Source organism: Arvicanthis niloticus, chromosome 12, assembly GCF_011762505.2.
Source record: "Arvicanthis niloticus isolate mArvNil1 chromosome 12, mArvNil1.pat.X, whole genome shotgun sequence".
NCBI classification, from domain to species: domain Eukaryota; kingdom Metazoa; phylum Chordata; class Mammalia; order Rodentia; family Muridae; genus Arvicanthis; species Arvicanthis niloticus.
Window position 1 is genome coordinate 37,245,511 of NC_047669.1, and position 25,527 is coordinate 37,271,037.

At 39.7% G+C, this 25,527-nt stretch overlaps 1 protein-coding gene across 5 annotated transcripts in view; it reads left to right on the plus strand.

The window, feature by feature from the left end:
* Cblb (Cbl proto-oncogene B) overlaps positions 1–25,527 on the plus strand; it is a 165,380-nt gene that overhangs the window by 103,874 nt on the left and 35,979 nt on the right. For all 5 annotated transcript variants that reach the window (XM_034515081.2, XM_034515083.2, XM_076943012.1 and 2 more), the window contains 4 exons: positions 457–588; positions 10,280–10,483; positions 19,535–19,720; positions 21,147–21,509. In XM_034515081.2, the coding sequence (XP_034370972.1) occupies positions 457–588; positions 10,280–10,483; positions 19,535–19,720; positions 21,147–21,509 (885 nt within the window). The remainder of the gene's footprint in view (positions 1–456; positions 589–10,279; positions 10,484–19,534; positions 19,721–21,146; positions 21,510–25,527) is intronic.

Sequence of the window (25,527 nt, forward strand, 5' to 3'; positions counted from 1 at the left end):
CACACGAGAAACAAACATAGCTTATCCTTTGTCCTCAGATTCCTAAAGATGCCGAAGACATAAAATGTAATACCCATACCCAGACAATACTTGCTCAATTTGACAGTGTAGAAAAAAAGAAAAGAAAACAAACAAACAAAAAAAAGACCAAGTTATTTATATTGCCATCCTAAAACTGTAGGTGTTGTCTGTTAATAGCATAAAATATTATATAACCTAGAGTATTAAAAAAAACCTTATATATGAAATTGATGCCAAGAGCTCAGACATTGTAAAAATTGATTTTGTAGACCAAATTGTGAATATCAATTTAAAATGTGTCCTTAAATGGTAACAGAATTCTGACAAGTTCAAGTGTGGAATACTTACTGTAAGTCATTATGTTTTAGGTAGTTTAATATGAATACTTCATGCTAGAAAACCATTAACCATCGGCCCTTCTTCCCTGTGTTCCAGGAACAATATGAACTGTATTGTGAAATGGGCTCCACTTTTCAGCTCTGCAAGATCTGTGCAGAGAATGACAAAGATGTCAAGATTGAGCCTTGCGGGCATCTGATGTGCACTTCGTGCCTTACTGCGTGGCAGGTACTGCCGAGTTCTCTGCAGAAGCAGGGGTGGCGCGTCTTTATCCCACTCACACTTCTCCTCTCAGGCTTCTTCATCTTAATGACTCAGGAATACTCAGAACTGTTTTATCTAAAATAGTAATTTCTATTTAAAAGATTCTTATTATGTTGAGTGCACAGTTTTTCTATGTTTTGTATTTTGTTTCTTTCATGTGTGTAACTTAAGTTCCTGTTGATTATAAGTGGTTCTGCGTCTGTCTTACCATTACTGTCATGATGACGCAGACAGATAGTAATTTACCAGGTGAGCACATTCAGTCAACGCAGGTCATGCTCCTGGGAAGATTTTGAAGCCCAGTGAACCATAGCAGATACATCTTCTGCTGCTGCTGTCGATCAGATTTCTCTTCTCCTGAGCCATGGTTCGTGTCTCAACACATGTTTATGGTTGCTTTAATGAGACCAAAACAGGGCAATCTGAGAAACATGCCTTTGAAGCAGTTTTTACCCAAACAGCAATTTCCAATTTTGAAAAACTTAATCAAAGACTAACTTCCTTCCTGTTGGTGGGTAGTCAGTCACTAAATACAAAATGAGTCAATGTTTTAGAATAAGGCCATGAAAAAGCTGTTTCCCCCAATGACTCTTTTTGTTGTGGTTTAACTGTTGCAGAAGTTGAGGATTTAAAATGGTTATTTTGACACATTTCCAGCTTTAACCGAGAGACTGTTTTGATCAAGCCATCTTGCAATTTGCTCTTTAATGGAGCCCTGTTAAAACTAGCAGTATGTTGTTGTACTTTGGGAATCAAAACATTTAATTTTTAAGCCTTAGTCCTGTCATTCTTTGGCCGTCACTTTCCAACTTCTGATGTAAGGGGAAATGGAGTTGGGGGTCGAGGGAGGTTTGAAAAGAGCTGTGTCACCGTTGATGGTTCCTGCTGAACTCATGGATTGGTGAAAAGATGTAGGCAATTTCATCTCCTATCTGAAGAGATTTTAAAAATAAGGGGGAGATCGAGGAGGCAATGAACGGGCGTCATTGTCACCCCAGTCAACCTGCTCAGCATCTCTATGGCCGTCTTCTCCAACATGCTTTTAGGTTATATATTTCCTTAGGTTTTCATAATCACCTATTCGTTTTGATGATGAATCTTCCCAGTTATACGGAGTTGCTGGAGGAAGGAAGGGACTTGATGTGACATCAGGCAGAGATGTTCACAGCCAAGGGGCACCCGTCTTGCTGGTTCTGTTAACGAGCTATCATTCTGTAAACTTAGCTAGGCCTTTTTGAACATGACTTGTGATAAATTTTGATTTGCCAGCAAAAGTCAGCTTCTTCTACACCTTAGGGCATTTCAGACGAACTGGCATAGCGTGCGATTGACCTTTCGCCTCCCCTGACTGCCTCTGAATACCTCTGAAGGGGTATTTTAGGTCTGATTCACCTGACACCCATTCAGGATCACAGGATGAGTGCTAAACTGAGGAGAAGCCAAGTCATAACCCTTCAGTCTAGTAAGGGGCCTCAAATCTACAATGCAATCATGTTATGCATTATGGGAATTCACATGTTTGGTCTCGTGCTGTGCTTACTATCAGGGAGGTAGGTGGGTTAACATAGTTCTTTTTGTTTGACTGGGATGAAAGCTACTGTTTAATGCACTTTACAAATGCCAGTTACATTGTAGCCCAAGGTGACTTTTAAAATGTATGCCTGAGTGTAAAACAACAACAACAAAAAAGTGTGTTAATTGTGTATATTTTTGAAGGACTGCTTATCATTTTTTCAGCCTTTTGTAAAGCTTTGTTTCAATCTGTTGTGTAGAAGGGCATGGGGTTAGTTCTGGCTTCTTCCTTCTGTATTTTTGATGTTCTTCCCTTCATGTCAGCTTTGTGTATAGTTCCTCTTTCTAGCTGATAATCAGTTCCCAGTTGCCTTGCATACATTTTCATATTGATGTTAGAAAAGCCTACATGTAGGTATGTCCAGTAGTGTTCATAAATTATTAGCCTTTACTGTTTCCCCTTTTAATGTTTAACTACTTCTCAGTTTCACTGTTATAAATTGAGGAAGTACATCCATGATCAAGCACTGGAAACAGTGAGGAGGAAATTAGTACAAGTTATATGAAAATGTAATAGTAAATTAATAACTTATGAAGTAAAGTTTTAAAAAGTAACTATTTCAAAGATGTTTATGAAACTGAAGTAAGAGTCCCATTAAATTACACTTGCACCACTGGTGAATACTGTCATCCTAAACTGATGGTCAGAGTTTGCATCTACTCAAAGAAAAATTGGCAAAATTTTGTTATCTCCTCACAAAAACAATATTTTAATAAGTATTCTGGTTCAATTTGTATGACTATAAGCTTCTTCCTGGTTATATTGTAAACATTTCTATGTATACCCACTTGCCATCTAGAATATGGATTTCTGATACAGGGATCCCTTGGCCTATTCATGTATGTGTGTGTAGGTGGTTACGCAATGGGTGATGTTCAGGTCAGATGCTATGGAGGCAAGTGGTGGTGGGCATGAGATTGTTCTAACTGAACAGTGCTGTAATCATCGACGGAAAGCCTCATCAAGTGCTTGTTCTAGAGAGTTCTTCATGAAAAGTCATTACTTTTCAGAGACCTTGGCCTCTTCTCTCCCTGAGAATAAGCCACAAAACTTGTAACCACAGATCTGTGTGTTCTGTGCTGTAGACACTGAACCCCCATTATTTACCTCTGCTGCTAGCTGAACCTCTAGCACGGGTGGCCACAAGACCTGGCATCTACTTAACTGTGTTCTCTCAAGGACTATATGCAGTGATGTCTGATGCACATTTTCTTCGTTCTTAACTACCTTGTCATTTGGATATGACTTGAAATTCCTAAAGTGGCACTCTGGAATCACTGTGTCTCAGTGCAAACTCAATAATTAGCACACCTGTCTACTCTTGGGTAAGGAGCAGCCGTGCGTCCACATACCGTTCTCACTTCATATGCCCTGCTGACTGGGATATCTGTGTGCAGAGCTTTCCAGTTAGTGCAGGAGCAGCAAATACTGTGTGATCCTTTAGACATGTTATTAAAAAGATGTTTCCCTTAATAAGAACACAGGTTACAAACTTAATTCAATTAAAAGATAGTGGGAAAACATTCAATAACAACCCCCCTGTTGGGAGTCTCAGTTTGAGGCTCCCTGGATTGAACTGATTGTGTGTGTGAGCAGAACACAGCTATAGAACGTTTCTTTCATTCTGTAATATATTGTCAAACCTTGAATCTAAAGTTACACATTTACTGGAAAATTTCTGGGTGTTGGAGCTCTGAGCTGAAGGGCAGGTTATAACAGATGTCGCTGCCTTTTTAATTGGCCTGTTTTCCAAAATGATACAGTACAGGGTCATTTTTTTTTCTTTTTTTTTCTTTAAAGCTGTTAGTTTTACTTCATGGGATTGTCCACTGTTACAGCCTTATAAAAAGTTAAGCTTTTAAGGTAAACCACGCACAGCGAAAATCTAACATTGTGGTAAACCAAGAACAATACCCTTTGACAGAAACAAACCTGGACATTTTCAAATTTGCTCCCCCTGAAGTCAAAGCCAAGCCTGTTGCTTTGACTAGTTTTTAAGGGGTATCTCTTGAGTTGCTCGTGTCTCTATAGCAACCTCTGAGCAAAGATAGAGTTCCGACATAGTTTCTACCTTAAACTCACTGTTAGAAGTTTTATAGCTGGGATTACTACCAATAATCACCTGAAATGAGTATCTGCTTCTCCTGCAGGTTTAATTATGGATATTAAACCGTTTCCTCTTACTTTACAGTTCTTTGATTGGGTGCGCTGACATGAAAATTATTTTAGGGAAGTACGTGCCTCTCAAGAAGTTAGGATGTTTCTGTTGGAGTCCTACAGGGAACGTTGAACCTGGACTGCAAATTATAATGTATCCAAGAAAGTGCATTTTTTAGCAAGTTGTTTTTCACTAAAATTGTCTATCGTTTGATGCCCTATTTTAGTTTAACTCCAATTCATTAGAGACTTCAATTTGATGTAATTAACAGCAAAGCTAAGAATGGCGCAGTAGTGGTAGCTGGTACGAACTGTCAGTGGGTGCTCTTTAATTGCTGTCATAATGGCCTATTAGTCATGCCACCAAAGAGGTGTCAGATTTTTTTTTCATTTTCTGAAACATCTGTGTTATTTAATAAATTGAATAACCATGGAAGAGTTTGCACAGAATACAAAGTAAGTTATATAACACGCTTTCTGGAGCATTTGAAGCTGTGTTTCCCTGGGTGTGGCTTCTCTGTCTCACTCTTGATCAGGAAAGCTTACGGACACCCGTGTCACTTTCATATGTCAGTGAGAGGTTGAGAACCCATTTCCATGCACAGTCCCGAGTCCAGCATCTCCTTTTGTGTACAGTCTGTAAAACACTGCTGTAGTGCAGCAGCGTCACCACATACAGTGTAAAGTAAGGACCTGTGCCTCTCTTTTTACACAACAGAAAACAAAAAACGAATCTGTTAAATGACGCCTGCGCTTTCGGATGACACAGACAGCAAACGGAGTTTAACCATCCCACAGGAAAAAAGCTATCCCTGTCAATGGAAGGCAGCTATATTTTGAATTCCTGGCAGCAACTTTAATTTCATTAAAAGAAAAAATGAACTTCTGTGATTTTTTTCCCTAGATTTTTCTTCAGACACTTTTTGAAGGAAAGACTTTTCAAGTGTCTGAAATGTTAAGTTAGCAAAGGGTGAATGCATTAAAATATGAGTGTGGCATTAGTACCATATGATGAAAGAGAACATTGGAGAGAGAGGTAAAAATTGAGCTCACTGTTTATGTCTCAGGAAGAAACAGATATGATTCTGATTAATTTAAAAGCAGCATTCACATTTCTACTTGTATTGAGACTTTTTAATGAAATCTAAAATAATATTTGCCTTTAAACTGTCTCAAATGAATATTTCTCTCTTTGATGTCTACCATATCTTTTTTGAGGTAGTGTGATAGATAAAATGGAGTTTCTCTTTCCCAGGATGGGTATGAAGGTGTTGGGAGTCTTGGCTGGAAATGTTCCAGTGACATCCTGAGCTAGAGCAAGGGAGCAGGCATGAGGAGGATGACACAGGCCTGAGAGGAGGGGCGGATGGAGGGAGAGGATGTAAATCAGAGGAACCTTTGAAGAGGCTAATCTCTCCCTTCACCTCGCTGAGGCAAGGTCCCTCTTACTTGTGCCCAGTGCTCGAAGGCCTTCGAGCTTCCTGGCCAGTCTCCTGTCTCCACCTCCCATTTTGTCACAGAAGTGTTGGCATTACAGACAAGTGGCACCTACCTGCATCAAACTGTCAGTTCTGACTCTGCAGGTTGAAGGAAAGTTCCTTTACCTGCTGGATCATCACACCCACTGGAGAACAAATAAAATCTTAGGGACTGAGAGTGAGAGCCCGAGTCTACTGACTTAGAGGGATTCTCACAGAGTCCCAGTGTATCTGGGTTAGAACAGAAATGGACAGTTTGGAAACAGTAGTGGTTGACACTAACACTCTAATGTGGGCTTCTGTATTTGAAGACTTAGTTTTATTTGATGTGTATGAATGTTGTGTCTGCATGTTGTCTGTGTATCACAGCTACAGCTGTGGACATCAGAGAAGGACATTGGCTTCCCGATAACTAGAGTTACAAGTAGATATGAATCACCATGTGGGTGCTAGGAATTGGACTCTGGTTCTCTGTAAGAACAATAAATGTTCTTAACCTCAGAGCCATCTCTGCTACCTCATGGATCTTTCTGGTTTTGGTTGTTGGAAAGTTGGTAGCATTAAGTCAGATGTCCTCTGACCAAAAATCTCAGGGGCAATGCGAATGATACTCTAGGTCAGTGGTTCTCAACCTTCCTAAGGCTGTGACCCTTGAATACAGTTCCTCGTGTTGTGGTGACTTCCAACCATAAAATTACTTCATTGCTACTTCGTAACTATAATGGTGCTGCTGTTCTGAAAGCCAACATGCACCTCTGGCTTGCATCTACCCAGCATTGGGAACACACACATACACACACACAAACATAGATACTCCACATATCCTACACTCTATAAAGAAAGCAAGTGACTGTTAGAGTGTTTCACTAATAATTCTGAAAGCAAATACAATGCATGTGTAACGCTTATCTTAAGACATTTAAGAGAAAATGTTTAGAACATAGTTTGTGTGTGTGTGTGAGAGAGAGCACTATGGTGATTCTGGTAAAAGTTTCTACTTGCAGTGCTCACTTGCACGCTTAAAGACTGTTAATAGTAAAGCAGATTTATTTTCTTCATTGTGTTTGTATTTTCTATCATTGGAAATTTATTGATATTACCTAAAGTTACGTTTATGTATATTAATTAATAGTGTTAATGGGTGGTATATAAATCCAAATTACTATATCATGGGTTTATTACATAGGTAATATTTCACTGGTAACTCCTTTCACCTTAAATTTTGAAAAATGTCTACATTAGGGAAGTGAAAGCCACTGAGTCAATTAGAATAGAAGGGCACTTAAATACTTCCTCTTAACATTCACAAGTTGTGAACAACTTAAGGATTAAGTACAAAATTATTTATTGTTCGTTCTTCTCCTGTAACATATGTTCTTTGATCTTGACTTAAGTATATGTTGACAGGAACATTATTTTAATTATCGATGCACAATCCTGATGAGTTATGTGTCTATTCCAGACATTCTTCATCTGCATTCAATCAACCGTATGACAGAAACTAGGGCAGAGGAACCAAAGTAGCATTTTAAAATTTATGGTTATGTCTCATTTGCATATGACAGTAGTTAAATTAAAGCCAAAGAGTGATGGGTGAAGTCATACTAGAGGATGTACTGCAGTCAGTGGGAGCCATTTGCCAATCACATGGATCGTCAATGTATCTGTTTACATTTAACATCCACAAAATGTGCATATGTTAAATGTAAGAAAAGGGGTCACTTCCACCGCCAGGTAAACAGGTTGGAGAAAGAAGTTAGGTCCTGGTTTAGAAGAACCACACCCAGGCATTCTCCTGTTATCTGATGTTGTTGCCTAACACCTCCTCCTCTCTCCAAGGGAAAGCCAGTCATTCCTAGGATGAAGGAGGTAGTGTAAGTTCAAGCAGTTCTTGGCCAGAGCTGCAGGATGGTAGATCTGGGAGTGTGAGGGCATAATAAAAAGTATTGCAGCTTCCAGTCACTAGGCTAACAAATGTTATTGCTTTATGATTCGGTTGAATTATTTTTAGTTACAATAGTTGCACTTGGATCTTTAAGTGACTTGTGTTTAGGTATCCATACTAAAATCTATGTGTATGAATGTATACATTGTGCTTCAAAATAAGAGACAGGTGAAAGACATGAAGCCATAGAGGAAAGAGATGAGACATGAATTGACTGTTCAAACTGGGTAATGAGTACATGTTTTCATTATACTCTATATGTTAATTTGCCAAAATAATGTGTAAATTTTATGAATGAAATATCTACATTGGGCCCAGAATTCTACTTTCCATTTATTTGCCACCCATTCTTGTTACAGAGAACATGAGGTCCTTTTCAACATACACATGAAGAGCTACCTCTTTTGAATGACTGAATTTAATGTAGATCTATACAGAAACGCCAATATGGACACACAGTACAGACTTTAACCTTTACAGTAGAGAGATTTTATCCAGATGATAACATGTATTGAACAATCCCTTAATTTTAAGGTTCTTTTTTGTAAAATTGAAATAGGAAGGCTTAGATTTCTTTAAAGTTTCTTAATGTTAAAAGATCAAAGTAAGGAGATTGCCCAAAATGGAAGAATTTAATCTTGTTTTTTATCATGTGTGAAATTATGAATCAAAGCTTTTATGACCATCAGCTCTAAACATGACTGGTATGTGTTCTCTCTCTCTCTCTCACTCTCTCTCTCTCTCTGTCTCTCTTTCTCTCTCTCTCTCATGCTCTCTCTCTCTCTTTCTCTTTCTCCCTCCCTGCCTCTCTCCCTTCCCCTCCCTCTCTCTTCGAAATTATTTGTATACGTGTGTGTGTGTGTGTGTGTGTGTGTATGACTGTACACATACATATATGATTGTACAGTTTCAAGTCTTGAAAATTATGGAAAAACATGTGAATACGGGGATGTTCATTTCTTTTCACAAAACAATTCAATGACAATTTTTCCCTTTGGCAGTATACATTGTAAAGAAGGTTTTTTGTCTGTTAATCCAAGAGAACTTAAAGGAAACAATAGACCAATAGTATCTGCTTCCAAATAGACATCTGGTATGTGTCCAGAGATGTCCAGAGAAGTTTTTACAGTGTCTCTGAAGCCACACTGTTAAAGGCAGGTGACGCAACTCCCACAAGCCAAGTGACTATAGTACAGTAGTCCTGAGTTAAATACAGGATTGCTTTTGTATGTTTGTCTGCAAACATCATGGTAATTTGTCCTGTTTTTTTAAACTTCTTTTTTTAAATTTTTGACGTTTTACAATGTAATACTAAATTAACTGTATAATATCAAAATGACAGGGCAGTAAATGTCTTTAAACTCCTCTTTCTAGAAGGCAGGGTGAGAGAGCATCTCATTTTGTCTACTCCCAACTGGGAATTTTCAATGCTGTTAGAGCCTAGAGACATGAATTTAGAAGGCTTAACAAAACCTCTAACGATCACCAATAAATACATTTCTCACCCCAAAGTATCTGACCAAATCTTTTGTAGCCTCTGCTTTGAAATCTAGGTTGTGCGATGCTTCATATCTTACAGTGTTAGATTCCACGTGAACAAGGCAAGACAACAGGCTCTGCAGTAATCAGCTTCCCACTGTTGAGTCAGAACTCAGATAAATCAACTTAAAGAATGAAGTCTTGGCTCATGAGGTTTCAGGCTATGCTTGGTTGGGTTCCTTGCTTTGGGCTGGTGATAAAGCGTGTTGTGGAGCCAAGACGTTCACCTCCTGCCATCTAGAAAACAGAGAGAAAGATTGGAAGGGGACAGGGTGCTGATAACACCTTCACTGGCACACCCAAGTATACCTCTCTGCCTTCCACTAAGCCTCATGTCACGAGGATGCTAGAGAAGACTGATAACTGAGCCGTTTAAGGGATGTGTAAGATGTAGACCGTAATGCTTTCAGCCTCGATGGCCACCTCTCAGTACTATTCTATTTTCCATACTCATTCCTTATTAACCATGATTTGACAAATCCTAGTGGATTTTAGCAGAAGTATTTCCCACAGTTAATATGCACAAGAATTTTTCCAAAGTAGACTTCAAATAGGTTGATTTGATTACTATTTATTATTGCTCTAGTCATTTTTAATTTCGCCAGGATGTTCTTTTTATGGAATATGTAATTAGCATTGTTGTTTTGAAGAGGGACATAATTCATTTTTCAGTATCTAAGGACTGTAAAGCCTTGTTCATTAGAATTACAAATGAATACTTGTGAAAATTAAGTTAAGCTTCTTTAGCTGTTCGAGAGTTCTCATTTCTTTCATTTGCTTTTTATTAAATTTAATGCCAGGCCTCATAAAATATTTTGTTCATTTACAACCTTTTTTGGCACACCTGCTTCTTCAAGATATCCCCATTCTTGATGCACAAACTTGTGAAGCATTTTATAAATGTCCAACCTTGAGACTTCTCTGGATTATTTTGAGGCAGTCAGTTTGCTTGCTTTGTTTTAGGAGTCTGATGGCCAAGGCTGCCCCTTCTGTCGCTGTGAGATAAAAGGAACTGAGCCCATCATCGTGGACCCCTTCGACCCCAGAGACGAGGGCTCCAGGTGCTGCAGCATCATCGACCCTTTCAGCATCCCCATGCTTGACTTGGATGATGACGATGATCGAGAGGAGTCTCTGATGATGAACAGGCTGGCGAGTGTTCGAAAGGTAAGTGTGAGTGCATGAGTGCAGCTTGCATGCTACAATCAGTCAGTGTGTGCGTGTGTGTGTGTGTGTGTGTGTGTGTGTGTGTGTGTGAACAATTAGTAAGGAAAGAAGCCGTAAATTTGAAAGAGAACAAGGAGAGGTATTATAGAAATGTTTGGAGGGAGGAAACAGGGATTTGTGTGAGTATATATTCTTAAAAATAATAATTTGAAACACTACATGCAGTATCGATCAGCTCATAAAATATTAGATGGAGGAGAATCATTTGTTTAAACCTCGTAGGAGTCAGATGAGAACACTTGTATAAAATTAAACATCCAAGAATGAGATTAACAAATGTGGAAATAAATTACATATAGATAGTTTTTTTTTATTTGAAATGGTAAGATTATACTTGATTACCATTTTTGTTGACTATATAGAAGTGTCCAATAGATTTATTTTCTTAACAGAAACTGCATCCTGGTGCTCTGTTTATGAGAAGTCACATAAAATTTATCTCTGTGAATGTACTGTAATTTGGGGCTTGCTTGTTGACTTAGTACACTGACCTTACGGACGGAGAGTAAATGCTACTGCCCAAGAGGGCTTACTTCACAAAAGAATCAGCATGACAGTTGAATAATTTCGGAATCAGAAACGGTGGGTAGGTGGCTAGATCTCAGACTGCTCTTTGTATAGAAATGCACATGAAATCCAGATTACATGGAAATGTTGTATGCTGTGGAACTCAGAAGTGGGATTGATTGCCATGGGAGCTTTTGTAATGGAGGGAACTGTCTCCCTCTTGGCTCCTGCAGACATGACTGATAAGCCACGGTACCAATCCTTCTGGGATCCAGATTGGCCTATGAGCTTTCCAGCAAAGTCTTAAGGAGAACCCCTTGCCACTGAGGTGGAGTGGTGATGACCCCAGCCCCTTCAGGAACTTCACACTGTGCCCCTAGTACTATATGGAAGAAAAAGAATAGGTGCAGAGTCCAGAGGAGGCCATTTCTATGGCTAATTCAAGCCTACATCAAATATTACTGAAGAAAACTCTTGGAATTTCTCTGTTCCAGAGTTCCTCACTGACCTCAGACATTCCATTTTCCTTTTTACATGAAAGATCTTACATGTGCAGGTTGACATCACCAGTGTCACTGTGCTCCAATTCAGTTTTGAGCTGGAAGGATGTTGGTTCTTCACCCTGTTAGATGTACATTAGTTTCATAAGGTAACTCGTAGGTTGTCATTTATTTCACCTTTCAGAGATAAGAGCGGTTGACTTTTTTTTTTGCTCTGTTTAATTATATGGTCTCTTTGATCCAAGTGAAAGTTGTTAGTCATCAGTAACTCTGAGTAATTAATAAGGAAGAAAGAAGTCTTGAAGAGAATGATGATCTGAGTGTTCAGTGTACCAGTACTGTTACAGCATAGAACTAGAACTCTCTTAAGCAAATTACTTAACACTCCTCCCATTTCAGCAGCCTTTTATAAAGCAGGATGGCAACAGCACTTTCCTACACTCACAGTTGAAATGATCAAATGAGATCATGTATTTAAGATGTTAACACATTGTAAGGTCAGTGGGACCACAAATGTGGTATTTTTACTGCCTGTATTAATTCAAATGCTCCAGATTCTGACACACATCCCAGTCTGAGTTAAGACCCATCATTGCATCCTGTCCATGTAAAAGGAACTACACTGGCACACTGGAGATGATGCTTCCCCATGCAGATGCTAGCTCACTGTTCTTCCAGGCTGACAGAAATTGAAGCTGGGCCTTTTCTCAAAGGACTCTAGTACCACAAACTGAGAACAAAGAATAAGATGAGGGACAGGCCTGCCTTCGGCCCTTCCAGCCTTTCCTGTTCTTCCAGGCTGGCTATGTCTCATGTGCTGCGTGAGAGTCATTCAAAATCCAAAATCGAGAAGAAAGATGCAGAGTGACAGTGAGAATAAAGGAACAAATGCTGGAACATTGCCTTTATTGATTGATGGGACCTTTTCCCTTGAAGTAACAATTTGCATATCAAGTAAATTGTGTTGAGGTGATAATGAAGCACTTACATAGTTACTTTGATTCCTATCTCTTGATCTGCTCAGCCTAAAATATTCCTTACCTGGCCCTTTCAGAAAGCTTGTTGCCCTGGGTATAGCTTTCAGGGTGCACTTTAAAAGAGAGTTTATTGAATGCCTGCCTGGGTAGCCTCGAATGGCAGGGAAGTATTTTAGAAACCCACAACAGCTCAGACAGTTCAGGCGACTCCTGTGGCAAAGCTTTCTAGCTAGGAAGAAGGCATTTCTGTTTTCCTGACTAAATTCAGTGTTCCACAGGGGGTATGGCTGTAAGAATAATTCTCGAGGACTTTGTGTAGCTTGCTACTTGGAGAAGGAGAAAAACGCCTGTCCTATGTCAGTTTGTGAGTAGCTGTGGTTCTAGCCTGCTTTACCTGACAGAAATTGAAGCTGGGCCTTTTCTCAAAGGACTCTAGTACCACAAACTGAGAACAAAGAATAAGGTGAGGGACAGGCCTGCCTTTGGCCCTTCCAGCCTTTCCTGGTTGCTTCTCCCTGGGACCCTGTGAGGTGTCTATTTGGGAAATGAAAGATTTTCACAGTAATCCTCTCTGTTGTTTAACCCAAGAGAAGGATGCTCTCTGGCCTTCTTGGCTTGCATCCCTCAATAAGTATGTGACCTTCAGTGCTCCACTACCCTAAAGCAGTCAGATATTTGAGAAACACAGTTAAATTACAGCTCTTTAGTTTTAATTTGATGTCATGATTTAATTAAATGGCTCTTATGTCTACTAATCTGTCTCTAGTCAGTTAAGCAGATCATGACTTTTATATTATTTCACCATCCTTTGCCACTTAACTTTCAATGCATCCTTAATTTTGGTATGGATGCAAGCATAAATTATTTCTGAATAATTGAAAAACATTGCCGCAAAATCATGTTTCTATGCTGTGTTTATATGTTTTGGTACAGCCTTTGTGCAAACTTATTACAGACTATGAGTTACTAAAACCAGGCCACACCTAATGTTTCTGTCACCAAGATGTATGTCACCAATATGGCTTATTTAAAAGTATGTATTATTTAATACATACTTTTACACCGAGTAATTAAAGTTTGAGGGTGGTTACCTGGTCAAATGTCTCTTTTTAAAAAATAAAATCCCCATTTTAATTTTAAAAAGAAAAAGTTCAGTAGGTTTTATCCAGAGATGAGTTAGAAAACAGGTTATAAACAACAACTCCTAACCTCGACACGGAACACTCTTCATGCATGCTCTTCCTGCTTTATAAGCATCAGCTCCTTCAATCCTTCCTCTAACTCTTTCATAGGGGTCCCTGACTTCAGTCCAACGATTGGCTGTAAGTATCTGCATCTGTGTCAGTCAGCTGCTGGTAGAACCTCTTAGAGGACAGCCATACTAGGCTCCTGTCTAAAAGTACAACATGGCATCAGTAATAGTATCAGGGATTGGTGCCCACCCATGGGATGGATTCCTAGTTGGGCTGGTCCATTGGATGGCCTCATTTTTATCCCTGCATTTCTTTTAGACAGGAACAATTCTGAGTCAAAAATTTTGAAGGTTAGTTGGTGACACCATCCCTCTACTGGGGACCCTGCCTTTATTAGAGGTGATCTCTTCAGGTTCCATCTCCCCACTGTTGTTCATTTGGGATAAGGTCATCTACATTGTGTTTTGGGAGCCTCTCACATCCTGGGTCTCTGGGGCTTTCTAGAGGTTCCCTCCCCCTCCCCCACAAAGCTGCATATTTCCATTCATTTTTCTGGCCCTCTGAGCCTCTCTCCTGTCCCCCCCATAGCAAATTCGTAATAGTTTCTTTGTAGAATTAATATTTAGTTAACAAATTCTGGTGGCAGATTCACTCCCTGCATCAATACACGAATGAAAGACTCACACACAGCCTTTGTATTTGAATATGCCTAAACCAACTCAGCTTAGCATTGTACCCCTCCCTGAGTTAGGTACACCTGTTAAGGAGAAGCGTAAATGGGTTAAAACTAGAAATGACGGTAGAATGATGCATTGGTTGTTACATTCACTTTTATATGGTGAAAGTTAAAACTCCTTAGAACATTGCTGTCCTTCTGAGAATTCAATATTATTATCTTGATTTGACCACAAGTTTTATTAGATATTACTACTTCTTGCCTTTTCAAGGTGAAATTATATTGAATTAGAAAAAAAACTGGCTGTATTCTGTAGAATCTCGTTACCCACATGATAATCCTGCATTGTTTCTTCAGTACAAAACTACCCCAAAATAATGTACTACTAAAACATGTTTCATGTTTTAAACCACACAGAAAACGCAAGGCTGTCAAGATGTCAGGTAAATACTCTTTGAAGTATTAAGTAACTTAGGTATGCTTATGGTATACTTATTTTTCTGTATTGACAGTAAATTTTTAGAAATTAAGAATTCTTTACATTAGGGAGGAGAATGGCAGTCTCCCAGTAGCAACTGCTTGTTCTTTGTTCTGCCTGATGTCAGGAGAAAAAGTGGTTTCCTGTGAAAGCATTTGCCCACTGGCTGAAGTTTGTTCCTTTAATTCCCAGAGTTCTTGCTTCTCAGCCATCTCTGTGGAAGCATTTCTGAATCATATGTCACCCTTCCCTGCCTTCTCAAAATTGCTTATGCAGCTGAGTGAACCAAAGGGCACTTGAAGCCACTAAACTCAACACAACTTATTTCTAGAAACTTATATTTTGCAACCGGACTTAAGGATGTATAGCAAAAAGAAAAGAGGGGATGCAAATTTAAATTAAAATCATACACATACTGGCATCAGGTTGTGAAATTCACAGAAGTGTTTAAGGTAAAATGTAAAACTTCAAAGAAATTTAAAGATTAAAGCGGCTATTCACAGGCCAGGAACTGGTGCCCCTCCTGCTCGAGGCTCTGCAAGGGGAGTCAGTGTCACATTGCTGCTTAACAGAGTTTATTACTTTAATAGAGATGTGCCCTTGGGGTTAGAGCCGAGTGTGACTTGTTCTGTATTACTGTAAAGTAGCCCTTCTGGCAATTTTGTTGTTTAGTTCCCTGCTGGACTGTAAAGTACAGTCACCCAGTCCCATAACTGTCTGCATGTAGAAGTTGATAAACTGCTCATCCTTTTCATTATCTCTAATATGTGGCAACTGAAAAGTTCCAGAAGTCACAGTGGAACATAGAAACTGACTGTGTTGGTTTGAATAATGATGGTCCCCATAAGTATGTATGCTTACTTATGTTTGGTCCTCAGTTAGTGGAACAGTTTGGGAAGTAGTAACAAGTGTGACCTTGTTTCAGACAGAAGGTGTGTCACCAGGGGTGAGCTTTCAGGTTTCAAAAGTCCACATCATCTCCAGTGTATGCCTGTCTTCCCCCCTCACCCTGTGTGTGTGTGTGTGTGTGCGCGCGCGCACTCGCACATGAGAGAGACAGACAGACTTTTGTCTCTCTCTGTCAGTCTCTCTTCACTTTTTGCTTGTGGATCAGAATGTGAGGTCTCAGCTACTACTCGCCTACTGCCATGCTCCCTGTCATGATGGCCATGGACTCTACTACCCTCTGAAGTCTCGAATCCCAAATTAAATACCTTCTTTTTACAAGATCATAATGTTTTAAGGTAGCAGTAGAACAGTATCTAAGAAACCAGCTCACCTTCTCTCCACAGTGGATTAACTATCTATCTCTTAGTGAGGCAGCAGGATGCCCACACTTCTTGTCCCAGAGAAGTCCAAGAAATGCTTACCAGACATTTCATTTGAGTTTCTTCCCAGTGCCTCAGTTTGAGTTTCTTTTAATTGCTTACAGGTTGAGGCTTCTGGGAGCTTAACTATGGAGAAAGAAAATGTCTGTATTGGTTTTACACTATGTTCTTCTTATAACTTTTTGCTTATTATTTAAATGAGACAGTGCTAGAGATAACCCCAAATGGAAAACATTAACTATCTGTGCCTAACTGTAAACTGTGAGAATGTTTGAGTGTGAGCTAAACATTGTCATTGTGTGTGACTTCTGAATAATACTAGCTATTTTAAGTACTTTTAATTTCATTATGCTCACAAATTAATACAATAAATGAAGACCAAGATAATAGTTGGAAACAAAGAAAATGTACTTAAAATATTTTATTCTATTTTATGTGGTTAAAAAATTACCTCTATTCATTAATCCTCAGGCATTTAGAGAAAAATATTGACTCTCTGGGTCCTTCTCATCATACTTATTATAATACAGGCATCTCCCTTGTTCAAATACGAAATTCATTAAGGAGAGATCTTGCTAGAAGTATCATAAGGCAACTTTGATTATCTCTGTATTGTTAAAGCTCTCATTAGTTATTGGGAGCTTTTCTCCTGCCCCATTTTTATAATAACCTGCCTAGACTTGAAGCTCCTTAGCAGATGTCTTGCCATTTCCATAATAATGGATCTTATTAAAGGTTCTCCTAAAGTCATTCTTTAAAGGTGTGGATGAAGTGAAAAGTGACTCCAGTGCATGAGGCCCACCTCCCCCCAATTGTTACCAGTTTCTGAGCAAGAGGCAGCGCAGTTTAAATGCTTTGCTTCTTCAGCTTGTTCTGTGAAGATTTTATGTTAAAGTCGCAGATGTGGATCCTACAGTCTGTATGGCAGTCAATAGCATTGTGTCTTAAGTAATAAAACACATTGTGAATTTTGCAGAGAAATAAAGAGTAGCTAAAGGAAATGAATAAGGGGAAATTGGTGTAAACACATGAAATGATCCACTGAGGCTCGGACAGTCCCTAAGTCCCTAAGTCCCTGCCTGGAGAAGATGTGAATTTAGGAGATGCGGTTATACATGTGCTGATGAGGTGACCATGGAGACAGAAACCAAGGCCTATGGATTCTGAGCAAAGCTGAAACGAAAAGGACAGGTTATCCCAACATTCTTAGGGTACTGAAGGTGACACAGACCTGGAGTCAAGATAGCAAATGATGTTACTCATTTCCCGTAGCTCAAAAGAATGGTCCATTCTCCCCAGTGTGAATGGTTGGGATACTGGATCATAAATTCTGTGTATTAACTTCTTCTCTGGTGGAAAAGCTGTATGATAGTTTCTTTCAAAGTCTCATGTTCAGCTACTTTATAATCGCAAACAGTGAGCTCAATACAAGTCCTCACAGCAGGGAATGATGATTAGAGGCCAGTATATCTAACAAGAGCAACCTCAGAACTGTGTTCTGGGATGGTACTTAATAGTAGTTACATTCTCTTTGGATAGTGCTAGCCAGTATAGAGCAGACTCAAAACTGTATTTTTGGTAAGTAACAAGCATCAATAGCAATTTATAGGAATTAATTCAAAGCTTACGTTGTGAAAGTATATTATTTACATTAGAGAGTGAACAAGTGAAATAATTTGAGGACTGTGGAAATTGGCACCATGTCCAGGAAAACATTATCAGTTACAAAGAGTGTGCCAATATGCATACTTCTAAACTTTGTACATTATGATTTGGGGTTTATGACTTTTAGACTCTGCCTTAGAAACAAAATGATCATAGGAAAGTCAGTTCTAAATTTGGTTTACGCATTGATCACTGTTAGTACAAGCAAATAATCCACCAACTGTCTCTGTTTTAACATGATTTTAACAAAAGACTCTTATTCTATTTTTAATATTTAAAGTGATTTCAGTCCTTTTATTTATGTGTATTAAGCAGGTGTTTTGTTGTGGTGGTGGTAGTGGAACTTTGTAGATAAGCAGTAGGAGAGATGCACAGGCTTATCTTATATCCCGCTACGAGGGCCTTTGCTTTCTGTTTCTTTTTCATGATTAGCACAGTTCTTTCATACTGTCATAAATATGACCACTTCGGTTTGCACATGAATTTCTAGCTGTCTAACCCCAGGGTGTTACCAGTTTCTGAACTCTTCCTTTGTGGGCAGCGTGTAGCTCTCTGCTTTACTGAGTCATTGTGAGAACATTTCAGACAGTAGCTGTCCTACGTCCTGTCCTTTGGGAACTAGAATCCACTTGTCCTCTTAGGTTAGTTTTCATCCTCATTAGCAAACCTCCATTGATCCCATTCCTGCCCTCTGGTGCTCACTCTTCTGCTCTCCTAGGAATGGGCTTTTTTGCACTTTCACGTAGAGAATGCACAGCATCTGCCTTCTACTACCTGCCTTAGCTCATAGGACCTTCTATACAGGTCACCACAGATGTCCCCAAGTAATATTCCACATTCTCTACCCACCGGTAGACACAGCGATTCCATATCATGGCTGTTGTGAATAGCGCTGTAGTACTTAAAAGCAGCACAGACACCTCTTACCCATCATGCTCTCGTATCTTTGGATGCTTACCTAGTGGCCCCTCAGTTGGTGACTCGTAAAGGGCCTTGCAAGAGGGAATGTAATTCCCTAGCTCCTAAGGGTAGCTTTTGCAGTGACTCCCAGAGAGGACGAAGAACGTGAGACAGCATGGAACCTTGACTGTTGCTACACATCTACAAACCTTCTGTGATTCACAGAACTGCTTTTAATGAAAAGCATGTAGCTTGAGGATTTCTTTTTTTTTTATGGACGCTTAAGAGAAAATATATATACTTGGTTGAACTGTGTGTGTATTACATGTCTCCTTGTTTTAAGGCTGACCTCATTTCCTAGTTTCCCATGACCAACATGTGGTAGTGAATGCACAGTGTATAAAATAAAGAACTTGTGTTTACAAATAGCGTTTTTTCTTAGGTAGCCCAGAAGAATGTGTGCTGCTGTAAGGTGTGTTTCTGGTCTCCTCATAGGCTAAAGACCCATTCTGGGAAGAAAGCCTACATTGGATTGTGCAGCATTCTACTGTGCTTTTCTCTGAAGCCTTCCTACGAGGTGTGAGGGAATCCTTTCAGTCTGTTTCTTTGATATCCCTCCCCTTCCTTAAGGACCACATTGAGATCTCCAGATCTGCCATTCAGCATTTGTTTTGACAAGTATGCAGCTGGCCCTCACTGTCCTCAGCAAGGACAGGATGTTCTCCCCTTTACACAAGATACCCAGCATCTTCTCTGCTTTCTCCTAGTGCACAGACAGGCAGAACTCACCAGTCACATCGCCAGGATCCTCACCCCTTGCCCAGAGAAGAAAGCCTCAGCCAGACCCTCTCCAGATCCCCCACCTCAGCCTGCCACCAGTGCCTCCCCGTTTGGATCTCATCCAGAAAGGCATTGTGCGCTCTCCCTGTGGCAGCCCCACAGGCTCCCCAAAGGTTAGTCAGTGCCATCCAGAACACAGGAGGCAATTGTATGGTCCATGTATCTATTTCTTAGGCTCGTAAATGTTTACTACAACAGTGGTTAAATTTCTCATTTTATTTATACCAAGCCCACTGTCATGTCCCTTGCTTTATTGGTATAAAAAAACTATAAAAGTTATATAATTACTCAGAGCCTATCTGTACACCCCAGATTTGCTTAAGTAAATAGCAGTGTAAGGTATAATATCTATAAAATGCTTTATAAAAAGGTCATCATATACATTACAATAATTTGCACGCTGTTATCAAATGGTATTTTACATTTACTTCCATAATGTCGTGACAAGAAAAATGCTAGGGGAGTGTATTTGCATAAGGGCTTGAGGTGTGACACATTATCACCCATGCTGCAGGTGACTCAGAAGACAGACCGCACAGAAACCCAGGAAATTAATTACAACAATTCACAATGTTTGCAAAGTAATTATTTTACTGTTTAATATTAAAGGCATAATTTTAACTTAAGCCTAGAGTTCATTGTAGTTTTATGTGGGATTCTTTTACATTTTAATAATAAAGAGCATATATTTTATTAAATGTAAACTTATAAAAAGTTAAATACTATTTGCTAATGGGCTTACAGTCTAGGATGCCAAAGAGTGCAATGCATTTAGTGCTGTTTTCTTCTCTTATGCTGTCTCAAACTTGTCTTCAGTCCCGTGACTCCCGGCTAGGGTAGAACTTTGAATTATGTAGACATACAACAGATTCTTGTTTCTTGGCATTTTATAATGTAAAAAGTACAAACTATTTATTAAATAAACTTTTAAATAAACACTAGAAGCTCTTGAGGGGCATGCAGATTCCCCTTGGGAGGACTCCCGCACCTCCATTTGTCCTCTAGCAGTTAGCCTGGCAGGTGCTTTTTTTTTTGAACCCAGAAAGCCATGAGTCTGTCAGTAACTGCTCTGCCATTTCTATCTTTACTGTTCTAGTGATGCTGTTAAACTTGCCAAAGCAAACGGACCATGTAGCTTCCATTGTTCTACAAAGAGGAAAACAAAAAAAGAATTTTCAAACTTTAAATATTTCAAATAATTTCTCTTTTCAAAGTTGAAGAAGCAATGATAATATAAAGGCAGCCAAAGTAGATAATTTTAACTCTACTTCTTTCCTGTATGATTTCTAGAACTCCTACATGTATATTGTCATTTGTTCAAAATTCTGAGTATAGTACATTAATGTTGTTTTTCATTAATTTTCAAATTTTTCATTAGTAATAAAAGAAACTTATAAAAAGCCACATAAAAAGTTATTAGAAATTTAATACTACAGCATGGTGGTTAAAATGGAAATTGAATAATCTGAGTCTGAAGGTCTTTTCAGTGCATGGAACAAACGTTTTCTCGGTTTTGTGTTTTGTCTCCTCTCTCTTTAGTCTTCTCCATGCATGGTTAGAAAACAAGACAAACCACTCCCAGCACCCCCTCCTCCCTTGAGAGATCCTCCCCCTCCGCCAGAGAGGCCTCCCCCAATCCCACCTGACAATAGACTGAGCAGACACTTCCACCATGGCGAGAGTGTGCCTTCCAGGGACCAGCAAATGCCTCTTGAAGCATGGTGCCCTCGGGATGCCTTCGGGACTAATCAGGTGATGGGATGTCGCATCCTAGGGGATGGCTCTCCAAAGCCTGGCATCACCGCAAACTCCAATTTAAATGGACGGCACAGTAGAATGGGATCTGACCAGGTTCTTATGAGGAAACACAGACGCCACGATTTGCCTTCAGAAGGAGCCAAGGTAAGAAAATGTGCAATACAGAAGCTGGAGTTGCAGCCGAGCTTTCCGAAGGGAGGCTTTGTGCCCGGCGTTTCACACCGGACAGTGTTTACAGTGTTTACCTGGATGACACAGTATTTCCTCAGTGCTCTTTAAGTAACTCCAGGTTCTGGACAGTGAGAAGCTCATTTAACATTGAACATGAGGGATGGGAGGAAAAGACTCATGTATAGGAGATGCAGATGCAGGGCAGCTGGACAGAAATTGGTCCGCTTCTTCACTGTTCTGCTGAGAGCCTCTTCCACGAGTAGCTCAGTGTTGTTAAAGTGACGTGGTCTTCTTGCTCAGTCGAGATTGGGAATGCTGAGTCACTGCACATATTTTAAGTCAGTCTTGGGATGAGGTGTTCTGTGGGAGGACACACTGTACTTGATCCAGCCCAGAGAGTCAAACCTTTCACCTTCTTACAAAACATGACCCGCTTCACTCCTGTTCACCAAGCGAACTCCCACACTTCTCCAAGTCCTCATTTAAACACCAACCCTCTGTCACCTACATTTAGGAAAGAATCTGAGTGTACAGGCAACTGGAGGGTCAGCACCACCAGCCATTGAGACTAGAACACTGGGTGATCTCCCCAGAGACCATCCTGAAATCATTTCTGGTGCTTTATTCCATCGTGTTCTCAGCTGTGAGATCAGATTTGTGTCATCTCCCTCTGTACTGAAAATAATTTTATCTTTTAAGCTCATAATCAGACGGCCCCAGCTTTTTGTTGTTTTTGTTAAGAGATGTAATCTAGTCCTTCAAAACTATGGATTGAATTTATTGTGTACTTCAGACATATCGACACACAGATGTAATCTCAATGAGGAAATGAGAAGTTTAAGGTTACTCTCAGGAACTCAAGGCCAACAGGCAGCGGGGCAACGTGAGACCCTGCTTCAAGGGGAGAAAGATACAAAAAACCTATGCAGTGCCGTGTACTCCGGTGTGTGTGTGTGTGTGTGTGTGTGTGTGTGTGTGTGTGTGTGTGTGTGTGTGTACGCAGGTTTGTATACAAACACTGTGATGGTGAAAACTTTGCATCCTAACATCATTCCTACAGTGCTCTCTCAGGTCTTCTGTGGTGAGAAGAGCCAGCTCTCAGGCAGCATAGTAGAGCAGAGAGCTTAGTTGCAAACCACGATTGCCAGTGAGCTGCTGTAGCACTAGTTTCAATTCCTACAATTATGAAAATTCCTAAAGATTTCTTCAAGGTTAATTAAATACAGGGTAAGTGTGAAGAGAAAGCACATAGGTAAAGCAGTTTGGTAATGTCTTCTAGGAGTTGAGAGCCTATCCTCAGAGGACTTTTCCACAGCCTGGAGTCCCGGCTGGCTGGAGAGAATTTCTGGGATTTGGTTTTGTTCCTGTTTCTCCTTTAGCCTCTGTTCGCTCATTTGTGGGTGATGGCCCTTGTCTTGGGAAGAGTCTTGAAACAAGGTCTCATGTGAACAGACATTTATCCTTAGGGTGCAGGTTACAAGTTATTTCTGAATGACTTCAGAAATACATAGTGTAGTTGACACCATGGGCAGTTCTTTGAAGATGCCTTCTTTCAGGGTTCTTTCAGATATTATGTTACTGTTACTCTACATCCCTGTAAATACAAAGCTGGTTTTCCAAAACATGGCTGTTAACATTTTAAGGTGTTATAGCTTGAAAAGTGAGGTGAGGATTTCCTATAGGTGTAGATTTATATTCTGTAATATTAGCACTAGTTCTCACACATTAGTAGAGGGTTCAGTTATGGGTGCCAACTACAAAAGTCACCTCAACCTGCAAGGTGGATCTTCATTTATTTCTAGTCAACCTCTTGGATATCCCCTGGGCTTGGGTTTTCCCTCTCCCTCTCCTTCTCCCTCTATCTCTCTCTTCCTCTGTCCCTCCCTCCCCCTCCCCCTCTTTCTCTCCCTCCTTTCTTTATCCCTCCTTCGCTGGCTCCCCCCTTCCCTGTCTCCTTTCACTTACCCCTTGAGCTTCACCAATAAATAAATAAATAAATAAATAAATATTTCCCCTAATTTTTTATTTTTGTCTCATGATTTAATTTTTCTTCCGAGGAGGGACTCCTTAAGGTCTAAGCGCCATTGTATGTATTAGTGACGCTATGCTTATAGCCTCAAATATTATTTCATGTTGCAACAAAACTGCTGTTTGAACCAACTCTTCAATAAATATTTAAAAATATGATACAAAGTTGAAGTTGTTACTTCTGTGGCCATTAACACTGTTCCCGGCTGTCTTTTTGAGAGTCTGAGGACCCAGCTGTTTCTTAGTGATAAACACTGTCTTTAACTTGTCATCTGCCTGGCAAGGACATTAGAGATGACCTTTTGTCCAATAATCTTTTGAAAGAATCGCTAGATAAGGGTGCCATATGATCCTCTTCTTGTGATTATGACTTTGACACTTTGGGTGAGGAAGCACATGCTTATACATATGACATTAAACTTATCTGTAAGTTGCAAGATTTGCAAAAGCTCACTCTCAAAATGAGAGCCTTTGTGTACACGGGTCTCATTTGCAGTGTCCGAAGAACACAGAAGATATACTCTTTATATTGTGGAGCAGTTATACTCACAAGATAGGAAGTACATTTGCATTTGTCATTTGATAATAAAATTCTAGGTACCCACATGATACATGCATATATATGTATACACATACACACAGAAAATGAGCACTTATACATATTAAATAAAAGCAAACAGATAAACACATTTTTAAAACAAAAATTCTTTTCGTTGTACAGGATTTTTCATAAAATATCATTCTGATCTTAGACAATATAGTCTAAGTCACAGGAAGATTGCAAGTCTACTTGCTAAGACTATTTGATGCCTAGAGGCACACAGAAAAATCCATCTAGGATAGCTGGGTTTATAATAAATTACACAGCCCAGATTGGAGGACTTCCACAAGGCTGACCCTTCAGGAATGGGTCTCATTTCGTCATCCTCATTCAGTGGTGTAAGGAGTTGGATGTCTGTGACACAGAGGGATGCAGAAGGTTGTCCTCCATGGGAACAACAAGAAGGAGTTTCATGGAGGTAGGAATCAGTGGGAGTGATATGAAGTCAATGGAAGTGAGTGTAATTCAGATAAGGATAAAGGCATGTGCCCCAAAACTGGGTACCAGTTTGAAACCAGTTCTGGTATGAAGTTTTCTCTGTTCTTTATGTAGGGAAGAGCTTTCAAAGTAGAGATAGCACCAGACTAACGTGATGAGCGATGCAGATTTTAAAAATGAAAAGCCCTAATATTTCGGGTGGAATTCTGATGACTAGGTGACAGCCATGGAAGAAGTTGAGCCCAGGGGCCAGCAAGACCCTTCACTGAGTGAGGGGAGTTTTACGGCATCTTTTGTGATGCAGTCTGTCTAAACATCTGGCAGCCTGTTGTTTCCACGATTCACAAACAGATCCTTCAGCTTCGTAAGGAATGTATAATATTTGTTTTCATCTAGATGATTGTGATATACTGCACTGCCTCGGTTAGTGACAGCCAATTTCTTGTCTGATGAAATGAGTGGGGTTGAACGTGGACTTCAGAATCACGTGTTTAGGTTTCATCCTCCAACAACTGCTTTTGGGAAACAATCACATTAGGTTCGCAGATTCAGAGACATGAGTCTCAGCACTTGTAAGCCTTTGGCTGTTTGCATGCTTGCGTAATTTTGGTCTCCTAATTAGGAAGAACTCTACAGAATTTCATGTGTGTTGTTAGGAATAAGCTTAACTCTCAAAAGACACAGTTTAGAACCGATTACAGGACGATCAAATACCAAGCAAATGATGTGTATTTGCTAAAAATGTATTTTTAAAAAAAATACAAGGTTTCTTACTAGTTATAGGAAAGAAATTTCCCTGGTTAGTGCCTCCACTACTGAGGTCATCTGCCCAGTTGTCTCTCAATATTCACGGAAGCTCTACTGCAAATGCCACATGTAATTTACTATAAAAATGAATGAGAAATAAAAGACTAGTCTAAAACA